The 25,074-nt window shown below is 40.4% G+C and overlaps 1 protein-coding gene across 7 annotated transcripts in view; it reads left to right on the top strand.

The window, feature by feature from the left end:
- GRID2 (glutamate ionotropic receptor delta type subunit 2) overlaps positions 1-25,074 on the top strand; it is a 1,020,962-nt gene that overhangs the window by 939,716 nt on the left and 56,172 nt on the right. Inside the window, exon 15 of one of the 7 annotated variants that reach the window (XM_039542702.1) lies at positions 14,478-14,797. The exons of the other annotated variants lie outside the window; for them this stretch is intronic. Coding sequence (XP_039398636.1) covers positions 14,478-14,619 — 142 coding nt within the window. The 3' untranslated portion in view covers positions 14,620-14,797. Of the gene's footprint in view, positions 1-14,477; positions 14,798-25,074 lie in introns of those variants that run through there. 7 annotated transcript variants of the gene reach the window in all.

The following is a 25,074-nucleotide window of genomic DNA, read 5'->3' on the forward strand; positions in this document are numbered from 1 at the left end:
GGATGATCATACAGGTCTTTTCTTTTGAGTCATTTCAGTTTTTTTACATTGCCGTCCAGCTCAATCTGTGTTGAGTCAGAAGGCTCTCACAGCAGAGCTCTGAAACTTTCCCTTTTAAGATGTCAAACCAGGCAAGTTTATACCAGGTTATGGGATTCATTACAAACTCTGGACTTGAGCTACCAAAAAAGGCTTGCTGAGATTAGCAATTCTGGATTAACTGTGAATTTGAGCCAAGGTTTCATGTGAAATTGAGGTGATTTATGGTTGGATGAGGAAACTGTCCAAAAGTAGTGGGGGTTGACTCAAAATCAGGCACAACCTAAGTTTGTGATGAAATTTCACTTTGGGTTTTTGTGTTTGTTTGAACCTGAAACTTAGTTGTACAAACTCTCGTGAAAACAACTGGGGGTGGAATCTTGGGGAAGATTTGTACAAATTATTATGAATCAAAACATCTGAGTTTACATAGCTCTGGTCCTGTGTATCCTCAACACTCTGTTCCATGATGTAGCTATCAAAATGTAAGTGTTAATTCCTAGACCAAAAAAAACTGTATTAAGTTGGCGTTAAGGTGAACAATAGGTATCAGTTACTTAATGATGAAAAACAGGGATGTTAAAACTACTCCAAAGCTATCCCCAGTCAGGAAAGTCAGAATTAAGATTATGCTTAATAGAAATCCAAATATGTTAAGGTAAGACGTGCATAGTTAAAGCACCCAGACAACCTTAACTCTGCCCTGTAGTGCTGTCATGCAGTAACTATATGATTATAATAAAGGCATTTTAAGGTTTTTTTATACAAGATTCTATTACACAAATTTTTAAAGAAACATTAGATTTTTTTCCAGTTTCCCCCCTCATGGTAGTACAGCATCTTACCTACATCTGAGGGTTAATGTGGTCCTTGGATATTGAAAGTCAGTGGGAGTTGGGCATCTAACTCCCATTTATGCCTTTGAAAATATTCCCCTGGTTCTGGTAAATTCTTAAATTATTGTCTTGATGCTGGAAACAGTGGGTGAAATTCTAGCCTTAGTTCAGGCTAGATAGTCATAATAGTCTCCTCTGGCCTTAAAATCTAGTAAACCTGCTTTTAACCTCGCATTCTCCTGCCTCTTCTGAACACCATGATCATGGTGCCTTTATGGGGAGGGTTGGGTTTTTTGGACAAGGAGAGCTAGCATGTGATCGGGCTACTTTAAGTCCAGTCTGAATGCTGCTCCCTAAAGCTCAGACAGAGCTTTCTTTGGAGAACCTCTCACTAGCCTATTCAAGACCATTTAGATTACTCTGCAACACTCCAGTCACAAGCATGCATAGTTCCAGGTCACTTTTCACTGTCCAAGTTCAATCTCTCTCTCTAACTAACTTCCTGGTGGCTGTTCTACTGCATTAAATATTAAATTTAATGTTCCTAGCAGTAAATCTTTCCAGCTCTTACGACCAACATCTGTTGTCACAACCATTATTGTCATCTCCTCAGATGATTGCAACTTTGGTGTGTGGAAAAGGGTCAAAAGGACGATGGCTAGAAGAAAAAGTTGCAGTTCAAGCAAGCAGAGGGTATCAGTTAGTCTTAATAGTACTATTGATGGAAGTATTTGAGACTGCATAGACTGGCGGGTAATTTGTCTTTAGCTACTATCCATTTTTTGTACTTTCTCCAGTGCATAAGGAATATTTCTGTTTTTATAGTCAAAACTTTAAAATTAACAATATTACAAGAAACAGCTCACCATATTTATCTTTCATTAACTATGAAATCAGTCTTCATATCGCTATAATAATCCTATTGTTATGTTTGTGTTGTATTCTTCATCGTCTGTATGCTATTTATGGATTTTGTGATGGAGGGAAAATTTAGTATTCATAAAAGTTGCCAAATTGACTGCCCTGGAGGCTAAGGGTAACATTTTCAAAAATGACTAAATGACCTAGGAACTGAATTCCCATTTTCAAAAGTGATTTAAGAGCTTAAATCACATTGACTTTTGGTGCTCCAACATCTCTTTTGAAAGTGGAATTCAGTCTCCCACTTCACTTAGTTTCTTTTCAAAACTTGACCCTAACATCCCCGGTTTAACCAAAGAGCAGGTACAGCACAAGCAGTAGCAGTGGAAGCCTCGCTCATGTGCCTCCAGCACTGAATGTGAGTGACCAGCACCATGGCTTTGTCTACACTGATACTGTTGCACTAGCACCTGTCTAGCTTCTGTGTAGATAAGGCCTGTGGAGGAGGGAGTATTTCAGGGTATGTCTACATACGGGTTTTGGAGCCCATGGGAATAAGCCTCCCAGCCCAGGTCAACAGCCTTGGGTTAGTGAGGCTTGGGCTAGCACTCTAAAAATAGCTGTACAGCCAGTGCTTTGAAGTTGTGGCTTGGGCTCTGTAGCCCACTGCTCTCCCTAGGCTTCCGAGCCTGAGCTCCAGCCTGAGCCAAAACTTCAAAGTATTGTCTGTACAGCTTACACAAGTCTGTTGACTCAGGCCGGGAGGCTCATTCCTGCAGACTCCAGAACACTGTGTAGGCATGTGGAGTGAGGGATGTCTGTTCAGTCTTTGGCCTCTCGGCTTATGTTACTCACATAATTGACATTTGGCCATGTTTTTTGTGATATGGAGGCAAAACTGAGACAACATTCATTTCACACAGGGCCACTGAACAGCCATCGGAAGATAGCAAGTAACCCACTGCCTATGTGGGTTGCATTCACAGAGTAAACAGAGAAATGAAAGGCTTCATATCTCAGCCCTCTAGATCCCCCTCCCTGGTATTATCTTGCATACTGACTACTGGAGTTAAAGTATCTGTAAATGAACATAAACTGACAGACAATGCACAACATACAAAATAAGACAAGACATTACTCACAAAAGGGATTTAATTGCCAGCTTTTTCTTGAGAGCAATGACAGGGCAAATTACCACAAAGAGGCTATTAGGCACTACGACAATATCAGTGTTAAAAATGTTACATAATAAAATATGTATCCTTTTGGGGCTTTTTCTTTTTAAAAAAATTCACTGTAAGGAAGAGAGATGGGTCAATTATGGACTGAGCAAGTTTCTCCAGATAAATTGAATCAAATTAATCTCTATTGAAGTTTAGAGAACCCCATGGTATTTTAAAGGCAGAGACACCTAATGGTAGCAAGCATCTTCTGATACTTGTCAGTATGAATTTCTTGTCCTTTTTGGCAATTTGACACAGAGCTGCTTTGAAATGTCTGATTGGTTTAAGACAGGGTTTCTGTAGGTGAAGGGGAGAGAGGAAGACTGGTTGGTTATTGATTACCTTAAGTCTGTGCAAGAGAGAACCACTTTTGTGTCTGGCTTTCATAATGGAGGGAACAGATGGGTCTCTGCATGCCATATAGGTGTTTTCTGCTTTGCCTCAGAAAGACTCTACAGTGGGTCTGATTAAATCTCACAACCCGATCTTCTGAATGCAGCCAGAAAAGATGACAGGGAAAAGGACAAAGGTTATTGCCATAGGTTTGGTGATATATTAAAGCCTTGTCTGTAAGGGATGCCATCAGTATCGGTCTCATGGGGCGCATTCCTCAGAGCACTGCTCTTCTGTAATGAAACCTATTGAGAGAAAAATAGTGGTCGCTTCAATGTCATGGCATGTGGAGGCAGGTTGGTCTTGTCATACTTCAGCTGAGACCATTTACTTGATTGATAATATTTATATGAAGTAGAGAGGATTAAAGGCTCAGGACACTGATTTATTATAAGAACATGGTCTGGGGTTGAGAAAGTAAAATGGGGATTTTCTTCTTACTGTGGCTCTTTGGACTTTTGTAGGGTCATTTCTCATGAAATTGTGAATATAATGGTAGGCAAAGGGAACTACATATGGTTCTCAGAAGCCACAGTGATGGGAAACAACATAAGAACCTGGACAGATTTTATGGTGAAAGGAGATTGATAAGGAAGCCAACATGAAAGTAATATTTTCAAGGATTCATTTTATGTGGGGCATCAGTACTTATTTTTCTGGAGTTGGAGCATAGCATACATAAGTATGGTAACATTCTCGAATTTCAGGGTACGTCTTCACTACCCGCCATATCGGCGGGTAGCAATCAATTTCTCAGGGATCGATATATTGCGTCTCATTTAGATGCGATATATCGATCCCCGAACGCGCTCATGTCGACTCCGTAACTCCAGCAACCCGAACGGCGGTAGCGGAGTTGACATGGGGAGCTGCAGACATCGATCCCGCGCCGTGAGGATGGTAGGTAATTCGATATAAGATACTTCGACTTCAGCTACGTTATTCACGTAGCTGAAGTTGCGTATCTTATATCGATTTTCCCCCGTAGTGTAGACCTGCCCTCAGTAGCATAACTTTAAAAGGGGCACCACAAAAAGCAAAGATAGGCAGACGACAGAGTAGAGTAAGCTATTATCCCATCTGGAACTTCAGAACCATCATATACTTGGGCTTGGGCTCCAGCCCACCAGGATATGTGGTTTACCTTGTAATAACAGGCCTAGGATAATGCTGAAGTTCAAATGAGTGAGAGCAGAAGTACTTTCCTTACAAAGCTTGCTTCCCTTCTCTGTGTTCATGCGCCTACTTGGACAGCATACTGGGGGAGAGAGCAGCAGTGCAAAGCAGAACACTGTTTCTGCTCATTTCTTAAATGTAAGAAGTGTTCCTCCCAAACACTGTCAGAGTCCTGTGGATTAGTATATTAATGGAACTGAAGTACACATTTGTCCCTTCTACTATAATAATCCCTCACCTCGCCTCTTTACTAGACTGGAGAATGATAAATGTAGATTGCATCAGAGATGTAGTTCACTATCATAGCAGAACTTTTGGTTTCTGATTATACATTGTAATCAGAGAATCACAGAACTTGATTTTTCTGTGCTGCTATTCAGTACGCTCCACTTCCGAGAACACAGAGCAACTTTGGTGAAAATAGAACAAAGGCTGATGGCTTTTTTCTTTTTTCCTTTCTAGTTAGAGGAAATATGTGCATGACCACCTGCGTGCACTCAAAGGAAGGAATCAGTAGGCCTAATTCTGTTTGGTGGGCATGTCAATAGCCTGTGACTCCTACCAGGAGCACAGGGCAAAATCGACAACCCTTATCCTGGGTTCTTTGAAATGTTGTAGAGCGGTCACTCTGCATAGGATGGACACCTAGATTTTCTGGAAATAAAGGAAAGTCAGTTCTCTGCTTAGGGAAGAAGGCTTATATTCAAGCACACATCAACATGTTGTATTCCTGACACAAAATGATATATTTGTCTTGCAGTGTGACAGTGTTGCTAACTTTCACGATTTTATCATTAGCTCATGATATTGGGGAATTTTCTTAGTCCCGATTCCTGTTGTTAAGATCTCAGATTTCATTTAAAATAAATTAGGGCTGTCAAGTGATTAAACAATAATAGAATACCATTTATTTAAATATTTTTGGATGTTTTCTACATTTTCAAATATATTGATTTCAATTACAATAGAATATAAAATGTACAGTGCTCACTTTATATTTATTTTTATTACAAATATTTGCACTGTAAAAAACAAATGAAATAGTCTTTTTAATCCACCTAATACAAGTACTGTAGTGCAATCTCTTTATCAGAAAAGTTGAATTTACAAATGGAGAATTATGTACAAAAAAATAACTGCACTCAAAAAAAAAAAATGTAAAACTTCAAAGCCTACAAGTCCAGTCAGTCCTACTTCAGCCAATTGCTTAGACAAACCAGTTTGGTTACAATTTGCAGGAAATAATGCTGCCCACTTCTTGTTTACAATGTCACCTGAAAGTGAGAATGGGCATTCGCATGGCGCTGTTGTAACCAGTATGTTAAGATATTTCTGTGCCAGACACACTAAAAATTTTATGTCTCTTCATGCTTCAACCACCATTCCAGAGAACATGCGTCAAGCTGATGACGGACATCATCTGTTTGATAACGATCCAAAGCAGTGCAGACTGACACATGTTATTTTCATCATCTGAGTCAGATACCACCAGCAGAAGGTTGATTTACCTTTTTGATGGTTCAGGTTCTGTAGTTTTTGCATCGGCGTGTTGCCCTTTTAAGACTTCTGAAAGCATTCTGCACACCTCATCGTCTCACATTTTGGAATGCACTTGAGATTCTTAAACCTTGCGTCGAGTGCTATAGCTATTTTTAGAAATCTCACATTGGTACCTTCTTTGCATTTTGTCAAATCTGCTGTGACAGTGTTCTTAAACTAGCATGTGCTGGGTCATCATCCGAGATTACTATAACATGAAATATATGGCAGAATGCAGGTAAAACAGAACAGGGGACATACAATTCTCCCCCAAGGAGTTCAGGCACAAATTAAATAAATTTTTTTTAATGAGCATCATCAACATGAACGCATGTCCTCTGGAATGGTGGCCGAAGCATGAAGGAGCATACGAATGTTTAGCACATCTGGCATGTAAATACCTTGCAATGCTGGCTCCAAAAGTGCCATACGAATGCCTGTTTTCACTTTCAGGTCACATTGTAAATAAGAAGCAGGCAGCCTTATGTCCCGTAAATGTAAACAAACTTTTTTGTCTTCGTGATTGGCTGAACAAGAAGTAGGACTGAGTGGACATTAGGCTCTAAAGTTTTACATTGTTTTGTTTTTGAGTGCAGTTATGTAACAAAAAAGATGTACATTTTTAAGTTACAATTTAATGATAAAGAGATTGCACTACAGTACTTGTATGAGGTGAATTGAAAAATATTTTATTTTTACAGTGCAATATTTGTAATAAAAATAATATAAAGTGAGCACTGTACACTTTGTATTCTGTGTTGTAATAGAAATCAATATATTTGAAAATGTAGAAAAACATCAAAAAATATTCAATAAATTTAAACTGGTATTCTATTGTTTAACAGTGCAATTAATTTTGATTATTTTTTTTAATCGCAATTCATTTTTTATTTAATCATGTGAGTTAACTGTGATTAATTGACAGCCCTTAAATAAATAAAAAGCTTTTAGCCCTTGTGGTTTCAGAGAAAAGCTTGAAAAGTGTGATGCAGAATGGCTATGATGCCAAAATACAAATAAATAGAATTCCAGCTGTATTATTTTTCAAAATATCATGATTAAGCTAATCTTACAATAGTTGGTGAGGTCTGACTCATGATTTTGAATGCTTGGGGTTGATCGTGCTTGTGTGTCCTTTTCCTATTTATTGCTTGGAAAATGTCAAACTTTACAGCCTTTCCATAGTGGGAGCTTTTGAGGGACACGACTGGGTGTAACTAATGGGTAAAGCAGGTAGTCTCATGTTTCATGTGCTTTATGAATCCTGATGCTGTTGTGAGCATTATGCAGTTTGCCCCTGCACTGATTATTTCTACTCTAGAATAGTTTCCTTGAGGGGGCTGCTCAGAGCTAGAAAGCAGAGGGATCTAAGGCTTTCTTTGCAGTCCATATGGAGGGGCATTATTCCTGACTCCAGGTCCCTGCCTTAATTTGGTCCTATAGAAACACAAAATATGATTGCAAGAAGATTGTGCTCTTTCCTATTTTGTGAAATAACTGCACGGCTAGGTGAGTTAAAGGCTCTGGCTGCAATTTGCAGATTAAAATTAATGGAAGGTATATGGCTAAATTCTTACATTGCTTTGAAAATCTCAAGCTCTATTCCCAGCCAAATTCATCTCTGTCACTTCACAGAAATAAATGATGTACCACCGATTAATTTGGCCCACTGTGAACAAATGGCAAAATACTGATAGCCAATTGCTAAAATAACACCTTATGCAATTACAGAGATGCAAATTCAGGAAAGCATCCCTTTTTAAGGACATCGCTTGTCAATAGGACATAAACTCATACTTCAAGTTAAGCACGCACTTCAGTCCTGTCCTGAAGAAGGATGGGCTTAAATACATGCTTAGGCGCTGTCCTGTCTTGGGACCATAGCAAAGAGCACAGCTTTCCATATTTATGTGGAAGTCAGTGCTCACTACTACTGCATGGAAGTCGGTACTTTTAGTTTAAAGCTCATGGGAACAGAGTTTTGGGCTTGGTCCGTCTCTGGGTTAACAGCTGTTGTATAAATTTAGGTGAAATAAATGGGCCCAAAGATTCAAAGGTGATAACGTGACCCTGTCACTGTCCAATATTAAACAATGTTAAACAAGATTGGGTAGTTTGTATACAGAGACCTTCATGCTGCTTAGTACCATAGCAAACACATTATTGAAAATCTTTATTAAAGATAGAGGAGGGGAAAAGGAGAAGCAGTTAAAGCATGTAAAATGTAAATTATTAAGTCAGGGTTTAATTTTAACACCCCTTTTTCCTTTTCCTCTAGCTGGACTTTTTAAAAGGAATGCTCTCTGACTCCATTTGACCATCTTTCAGATGGTATTAAAGATGTAAATAACTCTCCTTTTTAGGAAAAGGAGAAAAAGTTAGCTGTGATGGGCTGGAATGGTTGTTAAAGTCTGATCCTGTTTCCTAACAGAGGCAACATGACAAATACACGGAGGGGGAAAAAACAAAAACAGCAGAGATAAAAATGCCGCTTCTGTCTCTGTTGTTAACCCTCATTTTCAACGTCACTGCTGGAGAAACACAGGCACAGAACATGGTCTTTCAGCCATTATGAGACCAGCGTCAGGCTTTTTAGGGTGTTGCTTTTAATTGTGTCTCTGTTCACTGGCTTAAAGCAGTGTCGCAAAATACAGTCTTGGCTGACTAAACCAGAGACTCTTTAGACAGAAGAAAAAGGAAGAGGGATAGGAAAGAAAAGAAGGAAGGTGGGGGAAGAAGGTAAGGACACCATGGGGTGTGTGAAAAGGACATATGTGGGGAGGAAGGGGTTTGACACAGCATCACATCCCGGGTGGTATTCAGCATTTAGACAGAGCCAGTAGAGGTAACGATGTAATCTGGGTCCCTCTCTCGGACTGGTCTGGTCAGGACATCTCTCAAGATCAGGAAGGCAAAGTTCTGGGGTCCCAGGAGACAGTGAGGGAGGCAGTCATGGTGGTCAAGCTCAGTCCTTCCCCTTCTCTCGTCTTTCAGTCAGCCAGCGTTTGTGTCTGTCCATCCATATTGTTCCCTCCCAAAAAATATCTTTAAGGACCTCAAAAAGGAACGATGGGTTGAATAACCATCTCTGTCATGATTTTGTCCATGAAGTAGACCTAATTTCAAGGTACACTAATTTTGATTCACTGATTTCTGGTCCCACTTTTCTCTTGTTTACCAGGCATGATTTTAACACAGTCCTTGAGTTATATCAGTAGACCTTTTTGTTTGGACTAACCTAGTCTTTTTGTCTCCTTTTTGCACCTTTTCCCCCATCAATGTTTATTGTGATAGATTATTGTGACATTTTATGAACTTTCACTCACATTTAACTACTGAGCTCAGAATAGGGTAAATGTGTAGGCCCAATTATTACAACAATCCCAGTCCTGAAGCAAAACTAAGTCGATGCCCCCAAATCTGATTTTATTTCATGTAAGAACCATGGGATGAAAACCCCTGAATTAGCTCTCTTCTGCTCATCTGGTTCATGAATCTTTCAATAAACCTGGGCTGGATTTTGAGTTTCCAATAAACCCAGACCAATAAATGTATCATGGATTGACATTTCATTGTGAACCTTTTGCACTGTAACTACAATATTTCTTTCTGTGCTTGAATTTTTAATTGTTTTTTATTGATTGACACATGAAATAAATGATATAATACTTGGGCAGGTTGAATGGGGAAAGGTCACAGGAAGGTATACATAAATCATCCATAACTGAATATGGCAAATATTAGTTTAATGAGAGCCCTTTTTTCTCAACAAAATGTTTGCCTTGGATCAGCAATTCCATTTGTTCTAATAACTGGAAGCTTTTAATGCTATTAATCTGTAGTAGGAATTTGATCTGTGATCATAGACACACAGTTCATTTTTGGCAAGTACAAGCAGACATAATTGCAGTATCAATCCTTGGCCTGAATTACAAATAACCTTACTTCTGGAGTAGGCAATACACAGTCTGAAAATAAGAGAAATGTCAGACTTTGGTTAAAATCTGAGTACTGAAAGATCTCTGTATGTTACCGTTTCTTTGAGGGATTGCAGTTACTCTCCATGATTTCCTCTACTATTACTGAATTGTCCAATTTAAGTGAATAACAATACATTCCTTCCAGAAACTGTTGGTGGGAGTTAAATGAAATGTAGCTGCAGGATGTGCTATGTAAAGGGGTTGCTGCATATAATGGTCTTTGGTGGAGTTGAGACAATAGCCGGGAGGCAATGCAATCCTGAGAGTCTCAAATTCTCTCAAACTTCGTAGGGGTATAGTCTGAGCAGCCCAATTAGTCAGCGCCATTGGAGAATACTCACTTTTACACAGTAGCTACTGGGATCATTATCCCGCTGGTCTCCTATGGATTGTGACATTCTACCTCAGTAACATGCGCACAGCTGCCATTTAAATCAATCAGAATTGTGCTTGAATAACTGAGGGAAGAATTTGTCTTTGTGTTGTGTCATAGTTGTGAAAGCAAGAGTTACATTTTAATTTTTGAAACATGCAATCAACTTTTCACCGATCCTACAACATCAGTTTTAAAGAAATACTAACTCCTAATCATTTTTAAAGCCTTCGTTACAATATTACTCACCTGGATTCAATTGGGAAAAGGCAATTGTTAAGACTCGGACAAGCATTTTCTTCCAGTCTTATTACCACTCTGTTGTTCTGAGTTGCAGAGATCTTAGAATACTGGCTATTTTATGTAAGTGCAGCAACAATTACGTACAATGGTGTTACCATCTATCTATAGGCATTTTCTATAGCAGTTATAACCATAGCATTTTAAATATGGGAGAGCTTCATATTTAATTGTAAATTTCCTTGCTTCGTACTTTTTTAAAGACAGACCACTTACGTAGCCTTATGCGGGTTGTTTTTTTTTTTTAAAAAAAAAACAACAAAAAACAGGGTTGTTCCCTATTTCTTCCACTTTGGCACAAATTTATTCCTGATAGGCACCAGGAAGGTAGATGGTGTCTGCTGAGACCCATATAGAGACCAGCCTAGCCCAAATGTTGATGGGGCTAGCTAGACAGGGGTTGCGGGGGGAGGAGGGGTTGCAGAAGAAGTCAACATAAGCCTTGACAGTTACAGTCTTGCCCCCTCATATCCATTCTGAATGCTGCTGCAAACATAATTTTTCTAGCCCATTGCTTTGTCACCCCTCTCTTAGCATCCCTTCAGTGGTTCCTACTTCTCTATTGCATCAAACAGAATCTGCTTGTCTTCACTTTCAAGGCCCTTCACAATCAATCCCCCATCCTGCCTACGATGATATTTGCGATCCCCCTGTTGATGCTCACCTCACGTTGGCCCACTTGTTAAATTTTCAAACAAGCACCTTTGTGCTTTCTTCCATACTGCCCCCCACACCCAGGAGGAGCTCCCTGTAAACATCCGCAGAGACATTTCATTATCCATCTGCAAATCCCTTCTTAAAACTTTTCTTTGCTATGACACCTACAGAAAACATGAGAATGGTTATGCTGCTTATTGTGCAGACCAGTATAGTCTCATTGTGTACTCCCTTATCTATAGACATCTCTTGTTTCATACTTATCTTCTAAGTTCCTTGGAGCAGGGGACCATCTTTGTTTTATGTTTATACAGCGCCTATCACAAGACCCAGGTCCATGACATGGACTCCTGTATACTAGGGTAATAATAATATAACTTAAAGTATCTTCCCAGATGGAACCCACAAGTGGCAATGGTGCCGGGGCGGGGACAGGTGATGCACGGAATGTCGACAACCCAAGGAGCTAATAGAGGAGGTATCTGAGCCTCTAAATATTATCTTTGGGAAATGATGGGAGACAGGAAGGATTCCAGAAGACTGGAAAAGGGCAAATATAGTGCCCGTCTATAAAAAGGGAAATAAAAACAACCCAGGAAACTACAGACCAGTTAGTTTAACTTCTGTGCCAGGGAAGATAATGGAGCAAGTAATTAAGGAAATCATCTGCAAACACTTGGAAGGTGGTAAGGTGAAAGGGAATAGCCAGCATGGATTTGTAAAGAACAAATTATGTCAAGCCAATCTGATAGCTTTCTTTGATAGGATAACGAGCCTTGTGAATAAGGGAGAAGCGGTGGATGTGGTATACCTAGACTTTAGTAAGTCATTTGTTACAGTCTCGCATGATATTCTTATTGATAAACTAGGCAAATACAACTTAGATGGGGCTACTATAAGGTGGGTGCATAACTGGCTGGATAGCCATACTCAGAGAGTAGTTATTAAAGGTTCCCAGTCCTGCTGGAAAGGTATAACGAGTGGGGTTCCGCAGGGGTCTGTTTTGGGACCAGCTCTGTTCAATATCTTCATCAGCGACTTAGATATTGTCATAGAAAGTACGCTTATTAAGTTTGCAGATACCACCAAACTGGGAGGGATTGCAACTGCTTTGGAAGATAGGGTCATAATTCAAAATGATCTGGAGAAATGGTCTGAGGTAAACAGGATGAAGTTTAATAAAGATAAATGCAAAGTGCTCCACTTATGAAGGAACAATCAGTTTCACACATACAGAATGGGAAGATACTGTCTAGGAAGGAGTACGGCAGAAAGGGATTTAGGGGTTATAGTGGACCACAAGCTAAATATGAGTCAACAGTGTGATGCTGTTGCAAAAAAAGCAAACGTGATTCTGGGATGCATTAACAGGTGTGTTGTGAGCAAGACACGAGAAGTCATTCTTCCGCTCTACTCTGCACTGGTTAGGCCTCAACTGGAGTATTGTGTCCAGTTCTGGGAACCGCATTTCAAGAAAGATGTGGAGAAATTGGAGAGGGTCCAGAGAAGAGCAACAAGAATGTTTAAAGGTCTAGAGAACATGACCTATGAAGGAAGGCTGAAAGAATTGAGTTTGTTTAGTTTGGAAAAGAGAAGACTGAGACGGGACATGATAGCAGTTTTCAGGTATCTAAAAGGGTGTCATAAGGAGAAGAGAGAAAACTTGTTCACCTTAGCCTCTGAGGATAGGACAAGAAGCTATGAGCTTAAACTGCAGCAAGGGAGGTTTAGGTTGGACATTAGGAAAAAGTTCCTAACTGTCAGGGTACTTAAACACTGGAATAAGTTGCCTAGGGAGGTTGTGGAATCTCCATCTCTGGAGATATTTAAGAGTAGGTTAGATAAATGTTTATCAGGGATGGTCTAGACAGTATTTGGTCCTGCCATGAGGGCAGGGGACTGGACTCAATGACCTCTCGATGTCACTTCCAGTCCTATAATCTATGAATAAACCTAGCTGTGGTCTATATGAGTTAAGTCCAATATCTGTAAGAGATGTAACTATGTATTAGATGAAGCATAGTAAAATGCTTATAAAATATAGTAAACTCTCTCTTGAATGGTAACTACCTCAGCTGCATTGAAGTGTGTTTAAAATACCACAAGCAATTAAATCATGTTATGAACTTTCCAAATTTCATTGTCTAAATCACAGCTGTTCTTGTGCTACATGAGTACAGTAAATATCTGAACATGGTAAAATACTTTTTTTTAAAAAACATTTGAACAGTGTAAAACAGGCCAAGCTGATCATCTTAATTCCTTTTAAATAAAACTACATTTATTTATTTTTGGTTTGTAAGTGAATTTACGATGTAGGGGGTGTGGAGAGGAGAACAGGGAAGTAAACAATTCTGACTTAGGCTGTGTGTGCCAAGATTTTTGTGAAGTAAATGTTATGGTCAAATTTTAAAACTCTGTAAAATATATGATGATAGAAATGCTCCAACGCCCTACAATTCTAACCATACATAACTCTGTTATAATTAATTTAATTTTGTAGTCAAATTTCATATTGCTTTCTATAGATTGTATTATATATCACCAGTTTACACAAATGAATCTCAGAAAGCTGGGGTGTGTTTGCAGGATGAAATGAACCTAAAAATGTCATCTGCCAGTTTGAAAACTCCTTGCTATATTTTGTTGTTGTTTCTTATCAGTATGGGTCATTTCCCGTCCTGTTGAACATATTTGCATTCATTCCTAGTTCTCTGTCCTGTTTGTTGTATTTAATGATCCATGGCAAGAAGTAGATTCTGGATTAGAGCAAACCAAAATGAAACTGATTTTCATCAGAGGATTAAAGAAGTTCTATTTTAGATCTTAAATTATGGGCCATATTTTGAGCAGGTATGTAAGGGGAGCACCACTGACTTCTGTGGAGCTATGCTACTTTACATCAGCGGAAGGTCTGGCCCACAGTTTAACTAGAATGACTTTACAATTTAACAGGATTGCTGTTACTCTTAAAAGAAAGAAAAGGGAACACATCAAGTTGTAATTTATGGCTGGGGCTTCGCAGCTGCTGGTAAAATCTGCATGGGGGATGCAGTGGATCAATGCAATTTATAGATGTCTTGATTTTTCCCACTTTCAGGTCTTCACTAACTGTCTGCAGGCCCTTTGGAGGAACAGAGATTGTGGGTGGCTTGTATCACTGCCCCTTTCCCTGGGTGCACTTTCTGCCAACGGAATCCCATGACCTGGGCTCTGCAAGTGGAAATGAATCCAGTTTTTAGAACCATAGAATTACAGGAGTTAGATATAGAGAAAACTTGTTAAACCATTCGGTCCCTTTCTCTGGCAATGCAGACTTGCTCTCTGCATTTTCTAATGATTTGCTGGCTCAGTTGTGTCAAAAATTGAATGAATCAAATATTTTATCTAATTGTAATTTATAAAACCTTAATACTTGAGCAATTATACTGGTATAGGAAATACAACATGAATTGTTTACTCAAATTTCAATTATTCATCTTCCATATTTATACAATTTGTTATGCAAAAAATAAAAACCCTCCCTCTAGAAAGCCTATCTGTTTCTATATTCATACTGTGCCTGTTGATGTGGTATATGAGCACTGAAGTGACAGATCTCCTTTTCTATGCTCACAATCTATTGCTGTGGAGCTCTCTAATGCTATATGGGGGAAGAAAACAGAATGGAAACTAGGGGATGGTATGATCAACAAATGTCAAGTGGGTTCCCCACACCTTTTCTTTGTAGAGAGGGGAGAGAAAAAGTGTTGCAGCACTTCAGAGTCTGCTAGCAGTTCCCCCAGTGTGAGATGCAGACAGATCTTTTCATTGTTCTCCAAAGTCTCAGCCTTCAGTTAAAAAGTAAAAATCTAGCTACTGCCATTGCAAAGCAAACTTTCAAAATTTGGAGTGAGTGTAACTGATACAGCAATGTCTGCCTGAGTTTTCAGAGAGCCTGAAACAATAGCTCTGAGGTGTGAACTGCCCTGTTCATTTCAGTGGATGCTAAATTAGTTGTCAGTGATACTTGAAATATCAATACTCTGAATTATTTCACCATCCTTAACATATAAGAAAGGAGAGGAAATATCATCTTATGAAAATCTACACCAGTGTGGGACAGACTGCTCAGAGAGGTGCAATGGAGTAGCCAGGGAACGGGGGAGGGAGTGGAGATGTACAAATTAAGTTGTCAAGACCTTTAACAATGAATAGGACCATAACTTTAGCTGCAGTGCATTGAATGGACTCTTGCAGGAAGAGATTAGAGGCACAGAGACAGGAGAAGAGGGGACATTATTTTCCTAGCAGATGTCTCTCAACCCACAGCAACCCCCAGAGGGCCCTTTTCCTTAAATCCATCTCTAACAGAAAAGACTGTGACATTACAACAATAATTTAAATTTATAAAGTAGCATCTAAATTTAGTTGGGTCTGAATGTTTTATAGTGCAGAGCATTTAATTAATAAACCGTTCCAGGACTCTCGCTGACAATGGACAAGACTAATTGGCCACATTAAGAGCTACTGTATGTTCTCACTTCAGGGTCTAAGTGTTAATGGAAGTTGCGTGGCTAAAGTCCTGCATGCTGAATTAAGAGTATGCCCTTTAATATCTATCATTCTTTTCCTTTATTTAGCCGGCTGAATTCCAGTTAACGGTGAGCCAGACTCTCGCTCCAAAGCGGGAGGAGGGAATATGAGGGATCAAACTCCACTGGGGCCGTGTTCCCTGCCCATGTGTGCCTCATGGAAACAGCTCTGGATTCAGAGTTAGGGTGGAGCTGTGCTGACAGGGCAGAGTTGCACTACCGGGAGGGGCTCAACAACAAAAGCCTGAGCAAATTGTTCTGATTTCTGGGGGGATGAAGTGCATAGGGAACCCATCTCTCCACTCCCATAGAATGCTTCTAGAGCAGTCCACTATCATAAACTGCTTGAGCCCACCTGGCCCATTTTAAAGCTGTGCTGGCTCCCTCCAGGGTCCCAAGTGGTGTAAGGTTTGTGGGTAGCTTGTGTTGCTGTGTCCCCTGTTCCCGTCTGACTTTCCTCCTCCTAGAATCAGGATTTGCTGGGTGTATCCACAGAATTATAAGAGTGAATTGGTCTCTCTTCTTTATTTGTTATTTCTGCCATTAACAAGTTAATGGGAGTATCCTCTCAATGCTAATTTTCTGCTCCTAACATTTAAAATGTTTTACCTCACATAAGCTTTAGTCTTTCTGGGTATCAGTAAGACCAAAGCAGAAACTCCACATCTGCAGAGGTTTGTTAACATAATATTTAGTGGCAGCATGCTGCTTAGTTTGGCTCAAAATGTGCAGCACAAATAGAAATGTCATCTTTGATTCCCTGCAAAATATCTGTTTTCCTTGGGAAGTTAATTACTGATTTTGAACTGTCTGAAATGAGGCTTAATGATGGCCTTCTCATAATTCTGACAAGTGATGGACTGATTAGAACAAACTTCACACCGATTTAAATGTGAAATAATGAGAACATGCTTCCTTTTCCTCCAATCCACTGGCTGTTTTCTTTTCCGTACCTTAAATAATGTGGGAATTACAATACCAGAGCAGTCCAACAAGGGTGTTCTGAAAATTCTCTGCAGATAATTGTCAAGTTTGCAAATAATTGAAGTAGGCAACTCTGTTGTATAATAGCCCCAAAGAGCTTACAGTCTAAGTAGGAAGTGTATTCTCTTGGTTTTTTTTCTTGTTAAGATGACTAAACAAGAGAGATGGGTGAGTTACTAACAGGTCACTGGCCTCACCACAGTGACTGAATGAGGGATGCATGCATGGAGGCTAGGACTCTGTTTGATTCACCCCAATGGACACATTTTCACCTTTCTGTGCTCCAGGGCAGAGATTGATTCTGCCTAACTCAGCACATTTCCCAGGTGCCTCATCCCAGGCCAGCCCTGCTCACTTTGTCAGCTGTGCCAGCTGGCTGCAAACACAGCAGATGTTGCTAAGACCGTCTCCACTACATACCCATTCCAGGTGCACAACTGGGCTCTGCCAGTCAAAGAGTATGTCCCCACACACACACACACACACACACACACACACACACACACACACACACACACACACACACACACACACACTGTTCTTAACTTGGTTGAGGTAATTTGAATTAAAATAGCAGTGAACACATAGCAACTTGGCTCATAATTTGGGTGAGCAGATCAAATTAAAATTTATAGGGAGCCTAGGACTGGACTTGAGCTGCTAACCAAAATTAAAAACCAAGTTGTCATGTCTTCTCTTTTTGAACCCAAGTTAAGAACATGCCTTTTCTTTCTAGCAATGTAGACATACCGCAGATTCACCAATGCACTCCATTTCCTCCTCCACATCTTCCAGCTTGCTTGTCCTCACTAATCATTCATCCAGCACTGCCAACTCCCTCTCTTGTGTCTAACCAAAACAAACAAATGAGCTTCAGCAAGAAAGGGAGGGAGCCTTTGTTACTTAGGGGACAATCCTGTCCCTTCCTCCATAACCATGGATGTTCCCTTGGCAGTGAACTCTTGCAGTTTCATTGAACAAGTTGTGGACAGGATTCTGAGGAGTCTCGCCCCTTGCTCAGTTCTGCTTGGACCTCCTACATGGCAGGGGGTGAAGCCAGAGTATCAACCACTACAAAGGTAATCCTGTCCTCCTCTTCTCCCCCATGGTTTCAGGAGAGCTATATAGGGAGTTGTTCGGTTGGAGTAGTCTCCACAAAGCTGCACCACTGTCTGGAGGGCAAGACTGGTCTCCTTTACATCTTGCACATCTACCCAGGACAAATTGAGCCCAGGGAAGATGATTTGCCCCTGGTTGAATTCAAGATATTTACTACTTTGCTTATGGCTCAGTCATGCAAAGTACTGAGCACTCCGGCTCCAATCAAGCACATGCTTAACTTAAGTGTTCTCACTAAAGTCATTGGGTGCTGATGACCTTTGAGGTCAATCACATGCTTTAGCACTTTGCTGGATTGGATCCAGTGTGCTCAGTCCATTGAAGGATTGAACCCTTATTGAATTGTTGTCATTTGTGCTCTCCCAGAGTTGCTTTTTCCTCTCCCTCATTTTCTGTTGTCTCCTGTTCATAATGGTCCATCATCTGCTGTGACCTCTTGTATTTGTATTCTTTTGATTGACAATTCCATAAGGTAGAGACTTTATCTTATTGTATCTTACACACCAATGGGGCTGTATCTATAATAATGAATAGCTGCACAGTGTTCTCTTGCATACTTTACAACAAGACTTAAGTGCCATTTCCCGTACTGCAGTAAACTTTTCTGTACTGTGCAAAGTACACCCCTTGGGAATGCCTCATTAATAGGGCCATTCTCTCATTCATATACTTTTAATTGCCTGTGAGTATTATTACTGTGTTCAGTGCTGCTGGGATGTGGTAAAACATTGTGTTAGAGAGTCCTTTTGTGACAAGGACAGCTTGTTGGTGTAATAGATGACTTCAGATCTCGGTATTTCCTGGGACCAGCAAATATTTCTGTCCATCCTTCCATGCTGCCATCAGCTGAACTAATACTTAGTTTTCTTGCCTTCAGTCTGGAGGAGTGTGTGCGGGCGGGGGGGTTGTTTTGTTTTTTGAGCCTGATCCTATAATGGACTAAGCACCCTTAAAAGTCCCAGTGAAGATTCTGAAAATATCAAAGGATCAGGCCCTTTGTAACATACAGTAGCAGCTTTCTTTCCTTCTTTTTTTCTTCTAGAAACACTGAGAAAACCACAAGAGACAGGCAGGATGCAATCTCATTTAGCTGGTGTTGGATTTTGTCAGTTATTTACTCAATACTCTATCATATTAAAGTGAATTGAACATTTGCTTGACATCTGCCTTGGCAAACCAAGCCCTATTCACATAGTGTTCTGATACAAGAAGACAAATAGACAACTGTTTAATTCAAATAGTAATTGGTTGAAGAGTTATGACCTGCAGGCTGGCTAGTCTCAGAGGGTGATTTTTGTTCACTGCCTATTTTATGCACTAAAGAGGGAAGCTACAGCTTTATCATTACAGTTTTCAACATCTGTAGGGGATGTGCTTCTTTGTAGACGTGAAGTCAGAAACCAGTGCTAAATATTTTTGGGGTGAGGTGTAAATTTTTAGGGTATGTTTGTCTGGCTAGTGAGCATATTGGTAGAATGTATTCCATAAGCATGCAAACTAGAAATCAGACATCACTGTGGCAGCTGTCAGCATGAGCAGATTAGTGGGATGTGCTTTATAGTATGTTTCTCCTCTAGCAAAAACACAGTGCCTGCAATAAAACACATTTTCTTTTTTAATAAGAAGAGAACCAAGATGGAAACACTAATGAACCCAAATTTCAGCTCTCCTCAGTCCCAAAACTTTTTCTAGATTCATATGGATTTAAAAAAATGCTGCTTCCTCTGCACCCATTGGTTTTTTTTTCTGATTTTTATTAATTACAATCCTCCAAATCCTTCCTCCCAAAGACATAAGAATGGCCATACTGGATCGGACCAAAGGTCCATCTAGCCCAGTATCCTGTCTTCCGACAGTGGCCAATGCCAGGTTCCTCAAAGGGAATGAACAGAACATGTCATCATCAAGTAATCCATCCCCTGTCACCCATTCCCAAGTCGTCCTACAGGCCCCAGATTAAATCCTCCCAGCAATTCTCTGATAAGTCCCAGTCTCTCCTCTAACTCCCATGAATTTCCCTACTTTTGAAGAACAGCAATACCCAAACAGATTGACTCTAATATGCTCCATAGTTTAACTGTAAAGTCAATATGACAAAGTACCATATGCCAAGCAATGACTTGTGTTTTCTCCTGTTTTACAATCTAAACTGGTAGCCCAGTATAAACGTCTAACACATGCCTCTGGCAGCGTCTTCTTCACACTGACTACCACCAGTGTGAGCTGGGAAAGCAGCTAGAGGCATAATAGATGGTCCTGAGAGATAATTTCTCTCATCCCAATAGCTGTAGCCGGGGTGGGTTATTATGACAAAGAGGTAGAGGCAGAGAAGTTTTTGCAGGATTACTGAGATAGTAGAGGAAGTTTCATCACAGAACATTCAGATAAGTGTCTGCCTGATTTTGCTACAAAATAATGTTGAGAAGTTTAATTATATTAAAATGCAATTAAAATCTCAGAATTATCATAGTCCCTGTCCCCCCACCAAATTTCCTGACTGAGCTCCCTAAGGTGCAAATTCAGGAGTGAAGTCCCATCTCAGGCAAAAATCACCATAGAAGCCTACACACGCCACATTCTGAAAACAACCACCGTCCAGGGTTGTCATTCTGACCATCACCTTGCAATTTCAGTAGCTCCAATTATAGTTTCATAGGGTTAGTTTAATTTCCTATTTCACAGGCACTTGAGTGAATCCTGAGATTTTTCACAAGTATGCATGAATTAGATCCATGGTAAAATATTTGTAGCCAGCAGCTGTGTTTGCGGACTGTGAGAACAAGGCATTTTTCATCATGGATAATGTGAATCTTCCCAAATTTATCCAGGGTGAAATGTTTACATTTATCACAGAAAAATTTAATTCCTATGTAAACCAAAACATTTGTTGTGCAATAAAATACTACTGGCCAGATGATATTTCCTTAGACTTAATTGTAGACATATCTGCCAGTCACACATTTTCTGTTCTCTGCCACGGCAGGGTTCAGCTTTCCCCCATGGCACCGTCCCCACATATTTCCACACACCGTGGTGCCCTCTCTTCACAAGCCGGAGTCTGCTTGTGAATTCCCCTAACACCCACATTGCTGAAAGTCACCACAGTCCCAGATAGCACAACTGCACTCTCAGGGAGCAGGATGGCCAATCAGGATTCACAGCTGGAGCAGGAGCACAGGGCCTTAACACAGACAGCCCTCAGATCCCACAGATTTAGGGATGAGAGAAACACCAGGAGGAAATTTTCATGGACATTTGCTTGCCAACAGTCCTCTCCTGCATCTTTCAGTTTTTACCAATTAAAAACTGTTTTCTATTCTGTGCCACCACCTCCTCAAGTTGTTTGGTTTTTGTTTTTAATTCAAGACAAATCTGCTGAACTGTTTGCATTTTCACAGAGCTCTTGCATACGTGACTATTTCTATTGGTTTCATTAGCACTACATTTGTTCACGGGTTTCTGCTCCACTACTTCCCTGCTTGGAGCAGTTTGATATTTTCTCCTTTGGCTAGAGGGCTCTCTGTGTGTGATTTGCTCTTCACTGCAGACCTTCTGAACGAAAGACAGCATGCCTGTGAGCTTAGAGTGAATGGTGCATCAGGCTTTGAATCTCTAAGAAGCAGCTGGCTGCAACTCTGGTTATGATCTAATACAAAAAAGCACACCCAGCCAACTCCTGCCACATTCACCTGAAGTGATAGATTTGTTTTAAGATTTTGTACATACATGCTTTTACTGAAAGATCAAGTTGTAGACAACATGCAAAATATCAATTATTATCCAGTGTTAAACAGAAAAATTAACACTGAGGGATAGGAGATAATAGAAGATAAAGTCTGTGTAGTCCAGCAATACAGTCTTTGCATTTCACTTTGTTTACATCAGTCTCACTGGCATACTGATGCTCAGACTTGTAGTTCTTCCTCCATTTATACTAAAATCAGCCAGCAGTGCACAAGGTTCACAACATATATACTTAGAGCCTGTGTTTCTGAGACTGTGAATCAGGGGTGGCTCCAGGCACTGGCATGCCAAGCGCGTGCCTGGGGCGGTGTGACGATGCGGTTCTGGCGGGACCCAACTGAGAGTGCCAATTCAGGACCAGTTGCTCAAACAGGGCAGTCACAGCCCTAGGCTGGGGTTTTTCCACCTCTAAGGCAAACCAAACCAGCCAGACAAAAAGGACTTCGGTTTCATCCCACTGGCTAACCACAAGTCACACAAGCAATTTCCTTAGACACTCCAGTCTCCCAGTATCACCACCAGTGCACTCGTCCTGGGGATGAATGGTTATGAAAACCAACACTCCAATAAAAGAAAAAGTTTCTCTCGATTCCAAAGAATCAAGCCCCAGACCTAGGTCAATATACACATCAGATCTTACCCACAAATCATTTGTTGCCAATCCTTTAGAATCTAAATCTAAAGGTTTATTCATAAAAGGAAAAAGATAGAGATGAGAGCTAGAATTGGTTAAATGGAATCAATTACATACAGTAATGGCAAAGTTCTTAGTTCAGGCTTGTAGCAGTGATGGCATAAATTGCAGGTTCAAATCAAGTCTCTGGAGTACATCCCCCGCTGGGGTGGGTCATCAGTCCCTTGTGTAGAGCTTCAACTTGTAGCAAAGTCCCTCCAGAGGTAAGAAGCAGGATTGAAGACCAGATGGAGATGAGGCATTAGCCTTATCTAGGCTTTTCCAGGTGTAAGAACCTCTTTGTCCTTACTGTGGAAAATTACAGCAAAATGGATTCTGGAGTCACATGGACAAGTCCCTGCATACTTTGCTGAGTCACAAGGCATGTCTGCCTTCTCTCCATGGGTCAGTTGTGTAGCTGATGGTCCTTACTGGGCCATCAAGCAGGCTAGGCAGGGCTAACACCAACTTGTCTGCGGTGTCACCCAGAAGCAGAGCATAATACAAAATACAGACAGTACAGAGCCAATACTTATAACTTCAACTACAAAATGATACACAGACATACAGACAGCATAATCATAACCAGCAACCCATAACCTGGTCTTAGACACCTTATATGACCCCCTTTACCTAAGATTTGGTGCCACTACAGGACCTTGGTTGCAAACCATGTTCTATATGGTCCCAGTTTATATCAATAACGTCACAGGCGGCAAGCCACTGGAGGCGCTCTGCTGGTCACCACGAGGGCGGCAGGCAGGTTGCCTTCAGCGGCACGCCTGTGGAGGGTCCTCTGGTCCTGCAGCTTCAGCGGACCTCCCGCAGGCGTGCTGCTGAAGGCAGGTTGCTTGCTGTGCTTGGTGCGGCAACATACCTAGAGCCGCCCCTGCTGTGAATTATAATTTCCCACCACTTTTTGGGGGAAGCTGCTAGTGATTTTGTTTTCAGGTTCATGTTTTAGGTGTTTACTGTCATTTACTGTGAACTCTGGTCTTTTGGGGGGTTTTTTTCCTCCTGCCCTCAAAATGCTGACCATATGCTGGATTTGCATCCGAATTTGTGTTTTAGTGTTCTTTAGATATTTGTACTGACAGGCCAGCACTATGCTAAATTAGTATACATACAGCTAACAAGTACATGTTTAAATGGCTTATAACAACATTAAAACAGACTCAACAGATTGTCTCAGCGGGTTCTAGTAAACTGTACTTATCCACAGTTCCTGTGAAAAATGGATACAACTGTAACAAAGTGTTCCCTTGCAGTAATCAGATAAACAAAGATACAGAAGTAAATACATTTGTCTTGCGTTAAGGATTTAAGCTTTCTTCTCTGGTAAAACAATATCCAAACAATGTTTTAGTTTCCATTTTAAACCAATGGCATGGTAGCATTTGTCATAAAATGCTGCTTGCTTGAATGCAAATATAGTTGTGTATGTTTAGTGGACATCAGTTAGTGCTGATAAGAAAATGCATTTTTATGCAGTGCTTTGAAGGTGTAAGGTACTCTAGGCTCTTAGTATCATGACAATATCAAAATCTTACTGTGCAATTGACATAATTAATAATGTGACTACAAGAAGAGCTCTTACTTCCAATCAAGCCTAATTATTCTCTCTGTGTACATTACTGCTAATGAGTGGTACCACCACTGAAGTCAATGGATTTAAACTGGTGTAAAACTACTGTAAGGTGAGAGAAGAATCAGAGCCATATAGCTGTGTTCCTTTATGAGCTTTAACATCTTCCATACAGAGGTTACTTCGCAAAGTTACCTGCAGTGACTCTGGGAATCTTGGTGAACGCATGGATTGTCTATTACATCAAAAGATTACAAAACTTATTTTGTAATTATTTTTGGTGATTAATCTAGTTTATCTGTATTAAAAAATCACATAACAGTAATGTGCTCAAGAATGTTGAAAAGGAAAATAGACACTTAGAAATATCATTACAGCAAATTCTGAAGGAAGTGTGTTTATTTGCCACCTGTGGGCTTACCCATGTGATTAACATTACTCAGATGACTAGTCCCTTTTAGTTGCATAGAACTACTCAAGAGGCTTCGATCCTGCATCAGAATACATTAGTGCAAACCTTTACAGAGTTTCATTGACTTATGGGCCTCTGCCAGGGGACAGAGGTTCATGCGAGCAGATCCCAGTAGAGGATCAGGGCCCATGTCTGAGTAATGTATGTTACTCACCTAAGTGAGTGTTTTCAGGATTGGGCACTGTAAAAGTTAGAATCCAGGACATCCAAAACCTTTGTGAACATGGTGTTATGTGTAAACGAGGTTGTAGTGTATGATTCACAGCGCTTTTGAGGGACTTGATCAAGCACAGGTTAACTCAATTTCACATAAACAAAGGTTGTTCTATATCTGTAAATGGAAGCAATGATTAATATGATTGCACACGTAAGCATGAACGACCATCCTTAGGGCAACAATCCTTAGGCTGAGAAGTTCTTGTGCAGTACAGTTTCATACCTTCCTCATGCATTATAATCCAGTACACGGAGCTATCACCTAGCATGGGAATCGGAAGGTTCTTTAGTGACTAATCTTTTCTCTGCTTGATATGTATGTATGCTTGT

The sequence above is a fragment of the Mauremys reevesii genome, linkage group 5, assembly GCF_016161935.1.
Source record: "Mauremys reevesii isolate NIE-2019 linkage group 5, ASM1616193v1, whole genome shotgun sequence".
Classification (NCBI taxonomy): domain Eukaryota; kingdom Metazoa; phylum Chordata; order Testudines; family Geoemydidae; genus Mauremys; species Mauremys reevesii.